Genomic DNA, 18,782 nt, shown 5'->3' with positions numbered 1-18,782 from the left:
ATTCTACACATATTTAATGAAAGCTATGGTGCATGCAATCTATTTATATAATGACAAAAAATACTGAAATAGAAGTTAACCATTTTCCTTGACACACACAAAACATAAGAACTATAAAATGTTATTACATGATTACTAAAAATACAATTCTTGAAATAAATTCAGTGGAATATATTATACATGTTTCTTTTTTAATCTTTAATCTCCTTTTCATTTCCTGTCTGGCTGAAAAAAAAAAAAAAAGAAAAAAACTTTTTTTCAATGAAATCATAAAACCATTCTTTTTAATTACTTTGGACATATTGTCATCTCTGGGGTCTGCTTTGTTCTGTAACTATTTCTTCCAGAAAGTAGAGGTGGCGGGGGGTGACTAATTTGTATTTGAACAATCTCTGATACATCTAAAAATAGAGTGCAAGAAAAGGAAAAATTATTTGCTATGGAGCTGAACCAGATCTTACAAAAGTGTTACAGGATTGCTCTGTCCCTTAGGATACTTTGCTTATTCTGATCCCCAAATGACCATCCCTGTCATGTCCCTCTCTTAAACCCAAGTGTTTCTTACCTTGAGAGGCCTTTCCATTGCAGCAGTATCTTTCGATTGCTTCCTTTATATTGTGGTTACACTTCAGAAGTTCATATAATGCCTGGGATGGATATTCAATAAAAAGTATTAAAAGTTCATACCTAACAGCATTTTAAAAAACAGGTATAAGAGTTTTGATAAATATTGGAGTCTTGATAAACACTGAAATCCTCTCTAATTTCAGGGCATTTGAAGGTATATTTGCCCAAGCATTTAGTCTATATAACTATCATGCAGATTGACTCTGGTACCATGTGAGTTTGTTCATCCTCATGCTACCTCTCAGAAGTCACCTGCCTGTATCATTCTTGACTTTTTTTAAAAACAAACAAACAAACAAAACACTAGGTCTAAGATTAGAGTTTCCCCTATTTTAGATGTTTCTTTTTCTAGTTTGGAAAAATTAGTTACAGTCTGTCCCTTGATGTCATTTCCTCCCTGTCTCTTTTAGTTTTAATATAAGGGAACAGCAGCAGGCCTGGAATAATAGGCATGGCACTTCAGATTAGGATTATAACGGTCTCCGTTATTTCCATCTACTATGAAAGGTGCCACTTTTAAAAATTAGAATATATTCCTATTAAATCTGCTTGGAATTATGAACATAATAAACAGGAATAACAGAATTCAATTGAAAGTTAAATAATCTATCTACCTTCCCAAGTAAGTTTTAAGGAAGTGAAGATGGTTCAATATTAGGAAAACTTTTAATATATCAATAGCCTACATTTTAAAAAATCATCTCTGAGCTAATTACCCTGATCTGATCACTATACATTATGTGTATCAAGACATCACTGTGTACCTAAATATGTATAATTAAATTTTAATTAAAAAATCAAATCAACAGCTGCTTAAAAAGTATCTGATAAATATTCATTTCTAATTTTAAAAAGACAAAAACCATAATAGTTATAAATAGATGGATATTATCTTGCTGTAATAAAGACAGTAGAACCAAGGATCAGTATTATTCTTAATGTAAAAACCTTAGAAGTATTACTTCCACAAAAGCAGGCACCAAATCACTGTTATTACCAAATATCTCAGAGTTACAGCTAATGCATTAAGACATAAAGCAGGAATAATAATGGTAAGGAAGGAACAAAAGTGTAATTTAATAATGACCCGAAAACCAGAAAACCACTCCATAAATGTACGCAATTATGAGGTGTCAAAAATTATATTACCAATAAATTTTTTAAAAAGCAAACTAGAAAACCTGAGAAACACGTGAAAGAGTCAAGTAGTTTCAACAGTTTAAGATACATTTTTTTAAAAATTGGTATTTCTCAACATCAACAATATACAATTATAAATATAATAGAGGGCCAGGCACGGTGACTCACGCCTGTAATCCCAACATTTTGGGAGGCTGAGGCAGACAGATCACAAGGTCAAGAGTTTGAGACCAGCCTGGCTACAAAAATTAGCCAGGCATGGTGGTGCATGCCTGTAATCCCAGTTACTCGGGAGGCTGAGGCAGAAGAACTGCTTGAACCTGGGAGGTGGAGGTTGCAGTGAGCTGACATTGCGCCACTGCACTCCAGCCTGGGTGACAGAGCAAGACTCCATCTTGGAAAAGTAAATAAATAAATAAATAAAATAGAGCTCCCCTTTCGAATAGCATTGAATACACACACATATAAAAGATATTGAGGTATTAGTGAGATGCATGTGATATTCAAAAAAGCAAAAACATTTGCGTTTCTAATGTTATAAAGGTTTTAATTCTTCTAAAATTAATATAGACTTGAAATATCAATACAAAAACCCAATGGGATTTCTTTTTGACAGCTAGTATGACTTCCCTATGTTACTTCAGAATTCAAGTTTGTGTCTGCCTACCTCTGAATACTTATTAGTCAGGGTTGGTGATTCTCAGTGATAAAGGCATATGAAAGAAGCAGAATGATGTCAGAGGGGCAAAACTTAGGGGTATTCGAAAAGCTTAATAGGCAATGTTCCCATCCCCCATCCCACATGTGATCAGGAGAGTATTCTGAATCTACAGGTACACAAGCGCTTAACAAATGCTCCTAAGTCAAATTTATATAGTCTTAATAGACATTACTTTTTAATCACTTCCTAAAGTTGAGAATAATTCAAAGAATACACTTATAAAATCTAAAAGTCCAACCACAGAGAATGTTTAAATAAATGAATTACAAGTATAGGATAAGTACACAGTATGTTGAAATTTAGGGAAAATTTTTTTTAAAAAAGTATAGGATAGACTATACAGACATCAAGAATGAGGTATTAAATAATTCTCAATGGCAAAGGAGAATAAGATTAATTAATTAAAAGGATATAAAATGGCATCTCAAGTAAGACATATGTAAAGGTATTTTTTAAAAGACCAGAAGAAAAGATACAAAACTACAGTGAAGTTATCTCTAGAACTCAAGGTTATGGTTTTTTAAACCAGTATTTTGCATATTTTAAAACTCTATCAGAAAAGATATCTACTTCACATGTTAAAAATATCTGTATCAAATATAAGAAACCAAGAAGATACTGTAAACTGGCTGCTGTTTCAACAGAAGTTGAAGTATACCTGTTCATTGTCCCTTGTGTGTGTTCCTGCAGAAATCCTATCCATTATTTTTTCACTGCCAGTCCTTAATGAAGTCTCAACAAGGTATTCCTTAACTTTGCTCTCCAAAACCACATCAGGACACCAAAGTAACTGGTCTTCGTTTTCATATACTGATAAAGAAAATCCCATTAACACATTAAAAATCATGAACGCACTCAAAGATGTACACAAACAATTTTTTGTCTTCCTTGATTGGCTATCCAGTGGGACAAGTAAATAACTTTGAAGACACCAGTAATCCGATTATCCATTAAGTAGGGCCTTTCACACACAGGCGAAAATTTAACTTTATTATAGGCCAAGGATTCCAGGGGCCAAAGCAAGTAGCTTTTTTGGTGGTTGGATATACTGACCAATCTGAAGGCTCTCCATGCCTAGTAAAGTCTAATATAAAACCCCATGGTGGTTATCTTATACTCTTCTAATGAAGGGGCAAAAATAACCTGTGTAAATTCTCTAATAACCTCATTGGACTTTTCTCTTGAAATCTCTAAATTGCTCTATGAAATCTCTAGAGGTTCAAAATTGCAAATAAATAAAACCCAAAATATCTGGTAATAAGGAAATAGCTAAGAAGGGTATACTTTTTCTCCCAACAAGATAACTTTTATTTAAAGGAGAAAGTAGATTAACCAAACCTCCCTAGGGAGGTTTTTGGGAAGAGGGAGAAACAGTAAGAAAAGTAAACTTTCCAAAATCTCTTAAAGACACTGATACATTAATGAACAAAATGTCATTAAAACAAGTTTATGTTTTATTAATGCACTTTGCCACTTTACTCAAAGCTTCTACTTTACACTATAAAGCAATATGAATGGCCCAAGTATTTAGTCCAGTGCTTCAAGTGCAATCTGTTCTTCAAGTGCATAATAAATACTGACTATAGCTAATAAAAATAATTTACCGAGAACACACTACCAGGTACCAGGGACCATGATAAGGGCATTATCATCCCAACTGTAGGAGGCAGGCATTGTCATTGCCAGTTAGAAGGAAAGTTAAAAATAAAGTGTGCCTGTGAAGCAGTAAGACTTGACTTTTGAGAGAAGTTCCTAGAATTTTCTTTACTCTTTGGTCACAAGTGAAATAGGTAAAACAATTTGGGTTTATTCCCTCAAAAGACAGAGAAAGTACACCTTCCCTCCAATCTGCAGCACTGACAGAATATCACCTCTACTATGTGTGACCTAAGGACCTACAGTTGCTGAGTATGTACTTGGCTCAAAGGCCAAGTGTGGCATTTGGGTGTTGAGGTGAGAAGCCTGGCACATCTGAACATCATCAGCTATGTTTTGCTTCCCCTGGGATAACTGTCTTTTAACACTTTGAAAGCAGTTTAGGAAAACGGTGTTCCTAGTGGCTGCCATGGCTAACAACCCCAGGGTAACCACTCCTCCCCTCCTTTAAATGGAGGATGACCTGGCATGGAGGAAAGGAAAAAGAAGGACTCAGGAAGTATTGTGTTGGGTGCTGCTTTTGCCCTTGTGACTTCACAAGGATAAATCAACTTAGGGAAAAGGCCAAACACCCATGGAAATATTCCCAAGTTCAACTAAGAAGGTTTACCTATATTTTTATATCCTACTACCTTATCCCCTCCATATTTTGAAAACCAACTACAGTTGGAATGCACCAAAAACGTGAGGAAAAACTGATTACACATAATTAGGAGTATACAAGCGAAAGCAGATCCTTACATTTCACTTCCTGCTCTTTTGGGGCTGGGGAAGGAGAATTTCTTCCAGTCTCTTTTTCCCTCAAGAGTTTTCTTTCCAGAAGATTATATCTTAACATTCTCATTATCTCAGGTGATGAGATCCTACCCACTTCTACTGAAGCAGGATGAAGGCCAAGGTACAGCACCGTGGGAGGCTCTCCACTATTCGAACAGGCACTGAGCACGCTAGCTAATAAGCACTATGTGTGCCTTGGGCAGGGTTGGGGGTGGGGGGAAACTCTGAGTCTAGTGATTAACTTTGATACATTTTTCCTAAGTCAGGCCTAAAAATCCTAACTCTGCATGTTTCCCAAATCTATCTATATATTGCCAAGGCTGGTATAAAGCCAGATATTTAAATACACGTATCAAGTGGTAATCTTATCTACCAAACATTATCAAAATCAAAAGCTTTCCTTACCTTTCTCATTACCATCGTACTCTCCAAGGTAAGGGGGAATCTCTGCCTGATACTGTAAACCAATCATTATTTCCTACAGGAAAATTGAGAGGTAAAAATAACTTATTAAAAAAAAATACTGAAAAAAAGCCCCATATCATTAATCAGTTTCTACAGGTCAAAACAACAAAATTATCATAAATCATTTCAGAAATATTTTTAAAAGCCAATTTAGTCCACTATATTAACTCAGCTTACCTTCCTCAAATCTTCAGGTGAATTACCACTGTCTGTTTCAACATCTTCAACCTCTGATTCCTTATCACCATCACATGCAGTATTTGCTTAAAAGACAAAAATTAAAAAGGTTTTTACTGCCTATTTTTGCAGAACCTGGAAGAATGCCTGTTGTATTTTACAAAATGTTGTTAAATATGTGAGATCAGCATAAGTATACTAAACCACCTGCATGTTTCTCACAATCGACATTCGTCAAAATGAGACACTGAAAATCCTAATAAAGTGTATAGTATCCTGGCCGGTGCAGTGGCTCTCATGGCTGTAATCCTAGCACTTTGGGAGGCTGAGGTGGGTGGATCGCTTGAGGTCAGGAGTTTAAGACCAGCCTGGCCGACAGGCTCTACTAAAAATACAAAAAAATTAGCCGGGTGTGGTGGGGGGTGCCTGTCATCCCAGCTACTCGGGAGGCTGAGGCAGGAGAATCGCCTGAACCTGGGAGGCAAAGGTGGCAGTAAGCCAAGATCACGCCATTGCACTCCAGCCTGGGCGACAGAGTGAGACTCCATCTCAAAAAAGTGTATAGTATCCTGATAATTATTATGGTATACTATTAAATAGTTTGGGAGGTAAAAGGAAACCACTGTGGTCACCTTAAAAAGAAAGTAAAACACTGGAGTTCTGATTATACTAATGCAGGAGATACACACACAGAGTTGCATATTAGGTCCATCAAAACTGTTTTTGTACACACACGAATGCATGGATATTTGAACTTATTGACCAAACAGTTCTTCTATCATAAAAATACCTAAAAAAAAGAAAAGTGAGATTGCATCTAAGAAATTATTTTAGTCCAAACATTTTATTTATTTATTTTTAGAAACAGGGTCTCACTCTGTCACCCAGGCTGGAGAGCAGTAGCCCGATCATGGCTCCCTGTGACCTCAAAGTCCTGAGCTTCAGTGATCCTCCTACCTCAGCCTCCCAAATAGCTGGGACTACATGTACATGCCACTATACCCAGCTAAGTTTTTTATTTGAAAATTTTTTTGTAGAGACAGGGTCTTGCTATGTTACCCAGGGTGGTCTAGAACTCCTGGCCTAAAGTGATCCTCTCACCTCAGCCTCCCAAAGTGTTGCGATCACACACCCAACCCCAAAACCTTTTAAATATTACTCATAAACATTAAGAGGTAACACCAAGAACTAATAGGAAAAAGATGAATCATTAAAAGTAAAAATACCTTTTGAGCACTGATAAGTTTTCAAAACCAGGAGAGCAGGAGCCTTTTAATAGAAATTCAGATAAAGGTCTATAAAATTTTGTGGTCAAACTAAGAATGATTACCATAGCAACAGATGAGTCTTGAGAAGGAAAATGGCCTTGTAAAAATAAAGTCAATATTTCCATTTTTATTTTATCTTATTATTATTATTATTATTATTATTGAGACAGAATCTCTCTCTGTCACCCAGGCTGCAGTGCAGTAGCATGATCTCCAGCTGGCTGCAACCCTCACCCCCAAGGTTCAAGTGATTCTCGTGCCTCAGCCTCCCAAGTAGCTGGGATTACAAGTGCATGCCACCACACCTGGCTAATTTTTTGTATTTCTAGTAAAGAACAGGTTTCACCATGTTGGCTAGGCTGGTCTCAAACTCCTGGCCTCAAGTGATCTGCCTGCCTCGGCCTCCCAAAGTGCTGGGATTACAGGTGTGAGCCACTGCACCTGGCCAAATATTTCAATTTTTAAATGGCATATTAGTTCACCTCTATCCCAAAAGAAAGGTTATAATCTTGTTTAAATTATAGAAGTATTTTATCTCAACCACATAAAATATTTAGAATATTCTGCCACAAATTACTGAACACAATAAAATGTACTAAAGCTACAGTATCAATGTTACTATTTATCAGTAATCCACTGGGTTTCTTACATCGTAAAGGCCTTGGGAAGAAATCAGAAGTTTCATGGGAAGTCACAGATGGCGTCAGATCATCTGCAGAAGACTGAGTTTCCTCGTCATCACCTGACAACAGGTCTTTTGCTATTTCCTCCTGGAAGAATAAGAAGGCAGTGCTAGAGTTAGAAATGATTACATCTCATTAATTAAGAAAACTATCTTTTTATAACATATCATTAAGAAGCAGTTGGAACCTTATGAGAGAAATATGAAATTCTCCTATGATTTACTTCATGTACATAAATATTTAATATTAGATATTATATAATACTCAATAATATACTATTAAATGATAATCAGTGCAACCATATACTGAAACAACTGCCTAATTTGTGGGTATGCAGAGAGCTTATCTAACTAAAGCTGTAGGCTAATTTTTAGTGAATTTACAACAAAAACAGTCTGACTTTTAAGTGGTTAACAATTATATTCATTTTCTGTCAATAATAAAACTGAAAAAATGCCTCCAACCTCCACTCTTCCAATAATTTAAAAGTCCGACTAATGAACAGCTCTGACTACTGACATAATTTTAAAAGAAACAAGTTTGAATTAATTTTTATGTAAGTATACAGTCATCCTTGTGCCTAGCACAAAGTAGCCACTCAATAAATACTTGTTGAATGACTATGGTCATTAAGGTCTGTGGTACATTAATATCACATTGACTTAAAAGTGGGAACAATATAACTCACAGGAAGAGGTTCCAAGATGTGGATTCCTCTCCCTGCCTGAGATCTGAAAGGCAAGGAAAGGTTCCCAGGGATCTGTTAGCAGAGGCCATGGCCGTGTGAATTTTCCTCAGCAGGGACTAGGCCTCCCCACAACCAGCCTACGTTAGAGATGGATCACCGCGGTCTTGGCTGCTGCGGCCGCTGTCACTCCCAGAGCCAAGAAAACAGAACTTCTCTCCAACCACTCCACGCCTAAGCCAGCTTGGTTTGAAGGCTTCTGGGGGATTTATTAATCAAGGCTTTTATGTGTTTACAGGATCAAAAGAAGTTAAGGCAAAATCTAAGTTTAAATACAATGTGTCTACACAGGAAAGATGAAAACATTATGGGAGAATATTCAGGCATGCAAAGTACCATGAAGCTGCTATTAATACTACTCTTAACATAGGGTGATCAAAGCCAAACAAAGTTTAAATCAGCCACCAAAATAAGCAAAATGGGTCAACAAGAAGTTTACATTTAAGAATTATTAAATAATACTTTAAATGAAAGTAAAAGCAGTCAATGGTAACAAACCCTGAATTTTTCTTTCAAATGCTCACACTTACTTTGTCTAGTGTCATGTCTGGTAGTTCATCTGCCAGTTCACTTGGGGAACTATTTGCACTGGAATTTGCAACTGCTGGAATTGTAGGTTCATAGCCATAGAATGCCAGTAAATCTTCTAGAGGCATGGTTCCTTCCTGTTCAAGCCAGGGCATAAACACGGACTCAGCAGATGTCACAATACTGAACTGCAGGTAAACTGTACTGTCCTTAGGTTCAGAAAGCACATTATCAAAACAGCAGAACAAATCAAAGGCAAGTTTCAGTTTTTCTTTTTGTGCTGTTGTCAGAAAACAGGACCAAACACCTGGAGCTATAATTAATGTATAAACAACAGCCTAACAATTAACACCTTAGTTTTTATTTTCTAGAAGCATTTTACTATTTTAAAAATTCCTCAAATATTTGCTTTAGTGCCTTTTTTTTTGCTTTCAAGTTAACATAAAGATTTGCCCTGAAAACATTTCCAATTAATCAATCAATAACTTGTAATTCACAGCTTCTTTCCTTGCATTTAACAGCTGACCACTGGCTTTATTCTTCATGTTAATTAGAAGACACCCGGTAGAAAACCTTTGCTGAATGTTTAACATCAGCAATATTTATGTTCAAAGCACAATTATCCTTTTATATTCTTACTACATCTCATATCTTTATACCAGTTTTTTTAAAACAACTGTCTGAGGAAGATTATACTGTTATCACCATTTCACAGGTGAGAAAACTGTGGCTTAATTCTGGGTTTGAATCCCAGTTCCCCAAGTTATCTCACTGGCTGCACTGCTTTAATAAAATTACATACCCTGGCTACAGTGCTGCCTATGTTATGAATACCTATGCCATGCCTCACAGTGACACCAAGTCACTGTTCCCCTCTAGGAATCCATGTGAAAATAAGTGTTACCATGCACAACATAACATTCAGTACATGCAGACTGCATATACAGCCAGGCTGCACATACAGCTGTGGTAGGAATATGCTACACCATATAGCCTAGGTGTGTAGTAGGCTACATTAACTACTTTTGTCTAAGCATACTCTATGATGTTCACACAGCAATGAAACTGCCTAATGACGCCTTTTTCAGAATGTATTCCCTTGTTCAGTGACACATGACTATGTTTTAACTACTAAAGTGTATAGAACTATTTATCATTCAAGGCCAGTCGCAGTGGCTCACGCCTGTAATCCTAGCATTTTGGGAGGCCGAGGCAGGCAGATCACTTGAGGTCAGGAGTTCGAGACCAGCCTGGCCAACATGGTGAAACCCCGTCTCTACTAAAAATACAAAAAAAGAACTATTTATCATTCGAATAAATAACCTCAAAACAATATACTCACGAACTAGTTAATCTGTTAAACATTTTTAAGATTTCTGTATCCATCAATTAAGAGATTTTTAAAATTTGCTTATGGTTTAGTTTTCCCTTTAAAATAAAATAATCCATAAAGCAAACATGAAAACGCTAAAGCAGAGTGTGCAAAACATGCCCACAGTTGATCACAAAGTGACCTGAGAAGAGCCAGTGATGATTCCTTAGAGGGCCAGCTGGCTGCCCACAGGGCCCACAGGGGATGCAAAAGTTTGGCCTTCACCTTTGCAGGTATGGAACTTACATAATTTATTGTGTCTAACTAAAACAGATTTATGCTAAATGAACTTACAAACAGGTATATGATAGAACACTAATTCATAAATTTGCAGTAGTAGACATACAACTTTCTAATGACCATAAATGATCATGAAAATATTTTTTAGCTTGGGATTTAAATCAACCAAAAGTCCTTTGGGAGCATGGAATCAGCATAAATTGAATTGGATGGTCAGAACAGGGTGAAGTTCACCTACACCATGGGGAAACTTCAATGAATTATTTTTCTTCCAAACCAAAGAATCCATTGAAGGTAACAAGACTCAAATTTAGAGTCTCTCTACAGTCCTATCTTGCCCCTTGCAGAGTCCATGCAGCCCATTCCCTTTGGCTCATATTGGTTCTAATACAAGAGGTGCCTGGGTTGCAGCCTTTGCCAAGCACCTGTCAGTAGTATTTCCGCAGAACCTCACAGTTTCACACTCTCTCCCTGAAATGGGGAGTGGCAATTTTCACCTTTTATGCACTGATGGTCTACCTTCCCATCATTTACTCAGTTCTAAGTGCTTGGCTGAGGGCTACTAGCTACTGGCTACTGGACATACAAATGAAATTTACTGAAGAATCCCTGCTCACAAGGAATTCAGTCTTAGTGGGAGAAACTTGGAGTAAGTCTCGAAGTCTGTAAGGATGTAAGGATGAGTTAGCCATTATGATACAATGTGATGGCTTCAATATTCAATTGTGAGTATAGACAAGGGCAGACCTACACCCCAAGAATACTGGTATGGAGTATGGAGGTATGCACAGAGGGTGAAGACTGAGCTAAGTCTTGAAAGATGACAAGGCTTTTGACAATACACAAATATAGGGCTGCCAAGTTTGATGAGTGTAACAAACAAATAGAGCCCTGAGATACAGAGTAACACTCGGGGCCCACTTCCAGAGGGTAGCAGGGAAAGACAGTCAGCAATCTTCAGCGGAGGCCTGAAGTCTGAGAAGGCCAGTCCCATGAAGAGTATTCCAGGCAAAAAAAAAAGACATATGTGAGGCCTGAAGGTGGTTCCCTGCTAAGCCAAGTGGCCAAAGTTTGGTGAGTAGAATGAAGAATGGCTCAAGAGAATGGAAAGAGAGGCAGGGACAGATCGCAAAGGGCCTCAGGGCCAGGGAAAGGAACTTGGACTTCATTCCCAGGGCAATGAGGAGCCATCGGAGACTCATAAAAAGGGAGTACCATGGCATTATTTCTTCTTAAAATACTGAACACCTGCATGAAGAAAAGTTAAGAAGGGTGGAGAGATACAAGAGAAGCAGGGAAACCACTTAAAAAGCCTCATGCTAGGTGAGGGTACTGATACACAAGAGGAGAGAAGTGAAGAGAAGAGACATATTCTGAGGTGGAACCAAATGGGTCACTGGACGTGGGAGGGAAAGGGAAGGAGGACTCCCCAGTTTTCTATTTGAGCAATTGCCTAGATGGTGGTAACTTCTGCCAAGATAAAGAATACTAAAGGAATAAAAGGTTTTTGAAGAAAAACAACAACAACAACAAGAGTTCTGCAAAGGACACAGTTAAGTTTAAGAGGACTATGAAACATCCAAGTAGAAAAGTCAGGTTGGCCAGGAGCCTGGAGCTCAGAGAACCAGGCTGGGCTAAAGATATAAATCTGGCATTCATTAGCATCTAGATGATATTTAAAGCCACAGAAGTTGATGAGCTCACCCACGGAGAGGGTAGAGAGAAAAGAGGAGGGGATCTATGCTTATCAGAAGAACTTTCAGATGTATTACACTATGGGCAATGGGTATGTCTGAAAATTCTTAAACATGATTTGTATTTTGGAAATAATGTTCTAGGGGAAGTAGAATGAGAGCCTGAACTAAGGAGGGGGATTATTTGAGTGAAATTTAGGGAAAGATCCCTTTCTTGAGTTACTTGATACAAGGAACGAAAGCAACACAGGAGTCTAAATGGATTGCCAGATTTCTGGCCTGAGAAGTTAGGTAACTATAGCACCACTATGAGACAGAAGCACAAGATAAACTTAAGGATGGGATGGTAACGATGAGTTTAAGGTGAAAGTTAAAGCAGTGGGTTTGAGTGAGAACACCCAGAAAAGGCACACAGAGTGAGACGATAATAGCCAAAACCCTGGAGAATGTTAATTAAAATGCAGGCAAAGAAAGAAAAGATCATAAAATAAGAAAGAGGGAGAAGCCAGAAAATAGAACAAGGAAAAAGTAGGATTACTTAAATTAAGGCAGAAACAAGTATGGATAATCAGGAATGGTCACTTGGGTCAAATTCCAAAAAGAAACTAAGCAAGAGAAAGACAAGAAATCTTAGTATCTGGCAATCAGGAATTATTGGTGACCTGGGCCAAGTGCGGTAGCTGCTGCCTGTAATCCCAGCACTTTGGGACGCCAAGGTAGGACTGCTCGAGCCCAGGAGTTGGAGACCAGCCTGGGCATTGCAAGACCCCTTCTCTATAAAAAAAAATTCTTTTTAAATTAGCCAGGGTGGTGGGGTACACCAGTAATCCCTGGGCTTTGGGAAGCTGAGTGGGGGAAAATTGCTTAAGCCCAGGAGGTCAAGGCTGCAGTTGGCTATGATGATACCGCTGCACTCTAGCCTGGGTGACAGAGTGAGACCATCTCTAAAAAAGTAATTATTGGTGGCCTTTTAGCATGGTGGAAGAAGCCAAGCTAAGGACTGAACGGGAGGGAAAAAAGTACATACATGACTTGAGACTTGGCTACAAAAGGAGAGTGACTGAGGGCAACACAAGATCAAAAGAGAATTTCTTCCAAATGTGGGATCTGCATGAGTAGGATTCTTATGTGGAAATTAAAAAAAAAAAAAAGGTAGAAGAATAAATTGAGGGCAGGAGGGATAGAATCTAGAGGTTAGCCTGGGATATCGCAGCTACTTTGCAGGACAGGAGGGAAAGAATAATATAAAAGTTTGTACATGTGAGGGAGACAGGAGGTTCCCAGCATTCACTCAAGAAAACCCCCACTTTTCTATAAAGACACAGGAATGAGCATCTGTTGAGGGAGAAGATGACCATCTTCGTAGAAACCGCATTAATAAGTTCAAGGGATGACACTGGTGGCCAGAGGGCTGATGCTAAAACACAAATCATTTGTACCAAAACTTTTAAAGCAAAACTGGAAAAGGTGAATCTAGTCTCTGAAGCACTTCACAAATGAACTCTCTTTGAGAGCCTATTAATAAAGCACTTAAGTCCTTTAAAACATAAAAACAATTTTTTCAAAATTGAATTAGTAAATCTCAAAGTCTGTAAGGATCTGTGGTAGCTAAATCAGCTTAGAAATGTGATCCATCACCTTATCCCGGGTATAAGGATTTTTCTCTTCCTTTTCTTGGGTATTTTGTTGAACCTATTTACATTTTAAGGGACACAGTAGAGTCTAGTCACACTTATAAATGAGCTGTTCTGTAAGTCAAAGGATTTATATCAGGAAGAGAACCAGATTTAGGGCAAAAGATCCACTAATTGCTAACCAATATCTTCGACAAATCACCTAATCCCTCTCATCTCCATTTCCTCACATACCATCATTTCCTTGATCCTATGATGCACTCCCTCACATATCAGAATCAGGATGTAGCCTGATACTAAAGTGCAAACTTCACATACAAGTGTTCCTCCACCACCTACACTGTTTAGAAATCAACAGTAGGCTGGGCGCGGTGGCTCACACCTGTAATCCCAGCACTTTGGGAGGCCGAGGAGGGCGGATCACGAGGTCAGGAGATCGAGACCATCCTGGCTAACACGGTGAAACCCCGTCTCTACTAAAAAAAAAAAAATACAAAAAAAATTAGCCAGGCGTGGTGGCGGGCACCTATAGTCCCAGCTATTCAGGAAGCTGAGGCAGGAGAATGGCGTGAACCCAGGAGGCGGAGCCTGCAGTGAGCCAAGACTGCGCCACTGCACTCCAGCCTGGGCGACAGAGCGAGACTCCGTCTCAAAAAAAAAAAAAAAAAAAGAAATCAACAGTACATCCTACAATCAACAAGGCCTCTGAGCCTAGAAAAATAATGCCAGTATTCATCTGACACAACTGATGGTATTGCTGGATGGACCAAATGAGACTGAGATGCATTTTAATGTTAGTAACTAACGCCTGTCTGATACCTTAAGGCACAGGCTGCAAAACTATATACATATAATTTGTTTAAATGTCTGGTGATCTTTTTTTTTCCTGACAGGGTCTCAGTCTGTCACATACTCTGGAATACAGTGGCACAATCATAGCTCACTGCAACCTTGAACTCCTGGGATGATCAAGTGATCCTCCCACCTCAGCCTCCCAAGTAGCTGGGGCTACTAGCATGCACCACCACACCCAGCTAATTGTTAAATTTTTTTGGTAGAAACAGGGTCTCACTATGTGGCCCAGGCTGGTCTCAAGACTCCTGGGCTCAAGCGATCGTCCCACTTCAGCCTCCCAAAGTGCTGAGATTACATGTCTGAGCCACTCCCCCAGCCTAAATGCCTTTTTTTCTTTTAACAAAAAGGGAAAAACCTATACTAAAGTCTAAATGGTAGAAAAAGTGATATTTTACTTTCTCATTTGTGCTTTTCCGAATTTTTGAATTTTTCTCACAGTGAACATCAAGGGGGTAATTATGTATTAATAAAAGTAGAAATAAGAACTCTTTAAAAAGTTCTACCAGCCAGGTGTGGTGGCTCATGCTATAATCCCAGCACTTTGGAAGGCCGAGGCAGGTGGACTGCCTGAGGTCAGGAGTTCAAGACCAGCCTGGCCAACATGGCAAAACCCCATCTCTACCAAAAATACAAAAAGTAGCCAGGTGTGGTGGTGGATGCCTGTAATCCCAACTACTTGGGAGGCTGAGGCAGGAGAATCACTTGAACCCAGGAGGCAGAGGCTGCAGTGAGCCGAGATTGTGCCACTGCACTCCAGCCTGAGCAATGGAGCAAGTCTTCGTCTCAAAAAAAAAAAAGTTCTACCTATAAATCTAGGTCTATTAAAAGCTCTCAGATGGCAGTAATATGCATACATTAAAATATATAAAGATATTACATAAACCCTATTTTAGTATGTTTAGTAACTAAAATCTAGCCACATATTCTATACTCAAAGTGCTACTATGAGAAAATTGCTTTAGTACTTACCTTATTTTCCATAACACGATGTACTAAAAATTTGTAAACACCAAAATATGGGCCACATTACAGTCAACACACAACTGAGTTTATTTACTATGAACATAAAAACTTATAATTCTTGAAAATGAACATTAACATCAATCCCCTAAGACTGTTAACATGCACCAATACCTAAATCCCTAATCCCTATTCCACTAATAAAAGATTAAGAGAATACACTATTTCAAGTGATATAGAAATAATCAAAACATAATTTAAAATTCCTTCTAAAAGCTTGATCCTTACTCTTTATATTTGTGTCTCTACTGTTTCTTTTATTCATTTTCATGTTTCATTAAACATCAATAAAAAGAATAGAGACCACATGTATACGGTTGTACTTCACTACAGATAAGAACAACAGATCAGAGCAAGTGGGCAGTTAAGTCACTCTTCTGTTTCCCTGTGTATTAACATGAAGAAGGAAATAAAATAATACTCCACTCCTGCCTCACAAAGCTACTAAGCAGAGATGATATATATAAGAATGTGCTTGCCCTTTTCAAGAAAAAGAGGTATAAGAAACTCAGGGGATAAGTATCATTTCTGAAAGCTTTTGTTATTCTGGCTGATAAGAAATTTTCAAATATGGTTAAGTAAGCATAAATCCTACACGTTTTCAAGGTAACCCCTATAGGGACCTCTCTATATACAGTCCTGGTATAAATGCATGAAAATACAGTTCATTTGAATTTATATTGACTTGGGGCTTAAAAAATTACAAACTACACTCACTCTTGCCAACCTTTTCAAAGATGACTTTTAAAGGAGCAGGGGATGGGATATTACCAATTTATATTTGAAAATACAGTAAATCTTTTTCAATTTTCTTAAAATATTCCACTAGATTATGAGTTATTTGAAGGAAAAGGCTTCTCTCTGTATCTACTACAGTACTTACACAAATTCAAGTTTGACCCTTAGCAGAATAGTATGTTACAATGGAAAGAGGGCTAGACTAGGATTCAGAAATAATCTTAGGGCCTATAGTTTTCCGTATCTCAATTTTCTCATCTGTAAAATGCCTACGTGTACCTACTTCACTGTGCTGATATAAGCTTAAAAGTTAAGTTAACAGATACAAAATAATTTTGAAAAATTAAATGAAAGCATACTTATTAGGCTATCCCCCAAAATAAGAGTGAAAAAAAAAAAGGATTATGATCCTATTTTTATTTCAGGTAGATTATTTTTAAAATTACAACAGAATTTCAAAATCTTTGTTAAGTTTGTATATTAAAGTAAATCTTATACCTTTTCTAAGTCTTCAATTTCCGAACTGAAGTTTTTACCCTCATCCATCATTTCCTCTTCTTCAAGAGTTCTTTCATCATCATAGTCATGGACCAACATCTCAGCAGTGGGGTCAAAATCATGATCCTCAGAAGACAAAGACCCAACTGGAATAAAACAAACTAAATCACTTTACACATTTACAAGGCTATTAACAAAAGAAAATAAAAATTTGTGTTCTTCTGCCAGTCCCTTTTCATGTTTATATGAGGGTTTTACTAAATGAATTTACTATATAATTTACAGGTTATAAATTAAGACCCTATGAGTCTGAAAATATGTCTAAATCAGCAAAATAACAAGGCAAAGTTATTCACAAACACTTTTATAAGGGGTCTAGTCCACAAGAAGACATCTTATGATAACAACAAAGTGATTTAAGCAGCATGGTTTTAAAGAAACATTCTAATAGAAAAAGTCAAACTTGCTTATCATTTCATTTAATACATCTGTCTAAAAGCAATAGCAAAATATCAGAAAGATTAAATTTCCATGAATGGAAGATTTCACAAGAATCTACTATACACTAAGATGCACACTTCAGGATAATATAAATTTTACTCAAATTCTAACCCTCAAATAAAGACAGAAAACACAACAAAAATCTGCTTTATAAAACAAATACAAGTTTCTGTGAAGCAGCTATACAGCCATTCAGCTTTTAAAAGCATTGTATCACTTTACATTTCTCTAACAGTACTTCAAGTTCCCTAGCATTAATCAGACAAGCATTAAACTGTAAGACTTTGCTTTACTTTGGATTACTAACAAAGTTCTTAGGATTATGTGTAGGGAATACAGAAAATCACATCTGAAGGTTTTGGAAGATATATCCATTGCAAGTTGTTTTGGATAATTCATACTTGTTTATAAAACTATAATATCTTTTAATAGCAAATATGAAGTCAATAGGAAACTCCAAAAACCAAGAGAAGAAATGACTAAAATCCATAATCCCAAAGAAATGAAATCAAATTTATAAAAAAAACAGGATTTTCTCCACTTGTTTTACTCTAGTATCCAATTCAATTAGACCAGTAACCCTCAGAGCAAGGAAGGAAAGTATCAGAAACTGAGGTTGGGGGAAGGAAGAAGTACATGGAAGCATACTCAACATAAAAAGTTTAATCTGTTCTTAGTCAAGCTACTGAATATTTTAAAATTTCAAACATTTCAGGACAGTGTGAGATCATTACCAAAACACTGAACTGGGCCAAAGATTTTTCACTATGGAAAAACCACACACATAATTCATTATTTTTGATTCTGGGTTCAGAGAACTCTAATCTAATTAGTTCTAAAAATACAATTTCTACAGGACTTTATTTTTTGGCAGGTTTACATTATGTTATCTTCCTTAATGTTGAAAAATATCTGCTCATTTAAAAACCTGTTGATTTACATGTGGTTTAATTTAAAAAGAAATATAGGCCAGGGGTGGTGGCTCATGCCTGTAATCCCAGCACTTTGGGAGGCCGAAGTCGGGGGATCACCTGAGGTCAGGAGTTCCAGACCAGCCTGGTCAACATAGCAAAATCCTGTCTCTACTAAAAATACAAAAAAATTAGCCGGGCATGGTGGTGGGCACCTGTAATACCAGCTACGTGGGAGGCTGAGGCAGGAGAATCGCTTGAACCTGGGAGGTCGAGGCTGTAGTGAGCCAAGATCACACCACTGCACTCCAGCCTGAGCAATGGAGCAAGACTCCATCTCAAAAAACAAAAAACAACAAAAAATAAGAATATTTATTAATTAGCTCACATCCACCATTACAAATTTTCTTTTTTTGAGGAATTCTTGGCAAGTTCCATGGTATGCCAAAGAGGCAGAAATGAAATAGATGCTGACTCTTCCACCTCTTTGGTAGCAGAGCTCCTCTGGGCTCTTCTGTTACTCTTCTATCAC

At 37.5% G+C, this 18,782-nt stretch overlaps 1 protein-coding gene across 2 annotated transcripts in view; it reads right to left on the bottom strand.

The window, feature by feature from the left end:
• MIER3 (MIER family member 3) overlaps positions 1–18,782 on the bottom strand; it is a 32,608-nt gene that overhangs the window by 10,530 nt on the left and 3,296 nt on the right. For both annotated transcript variants that reach the window (XM_019013630.4, XM_004058833.5), the window contains exons 3-9: positions 16,839–16,984; positions 8,790–8,924; positions 7,481–7,601; positions 5,564–5,649; positions 5,327–5,399; positions 3,147–3,298; positions 566–647 (exon numbers count right to left, since the gene is read on the bottom strand). In XM_019013630.4, the coding sequence (XP_018869175.1) occupies positions 566–647; positions 3,147–3,298; positions 5,327–5,399; positions 5,564–5,649; positions 7,481–7,601; positions 8,790–8,924; positions 16,839–16,984 (795 nt within the window). The remainder of the gene's footprint in view (positions 1–565; positions 648–3,146; positions 3,299–5,326; positions 5,400–5,563; positions 5,650–7,480; positions 7,602–8,789; positions 8,925–16,838; positions 16,985–18,782) is intronic.

This window comes from Gorilla gorilla, chromosome 19 (assembly GCF_029281585.2).
Source record: "Gorilla gorilla gorilla isolate KB3781 chromosome 19, NHGRI_mGorGor1-v2.1_pri, whole genome shotgun sequence".
Classification (NCBI taxonomy): Eukaryota; Metazoa; Chordata; class Mammalia; order Primates; family Hominidae; genus Gorilla; species Gorilla gorilla.
Note: the sequence above shows the minus strand (reverse complement) of the source record. Positions and strands in the feature narration are given on the sequence as shown.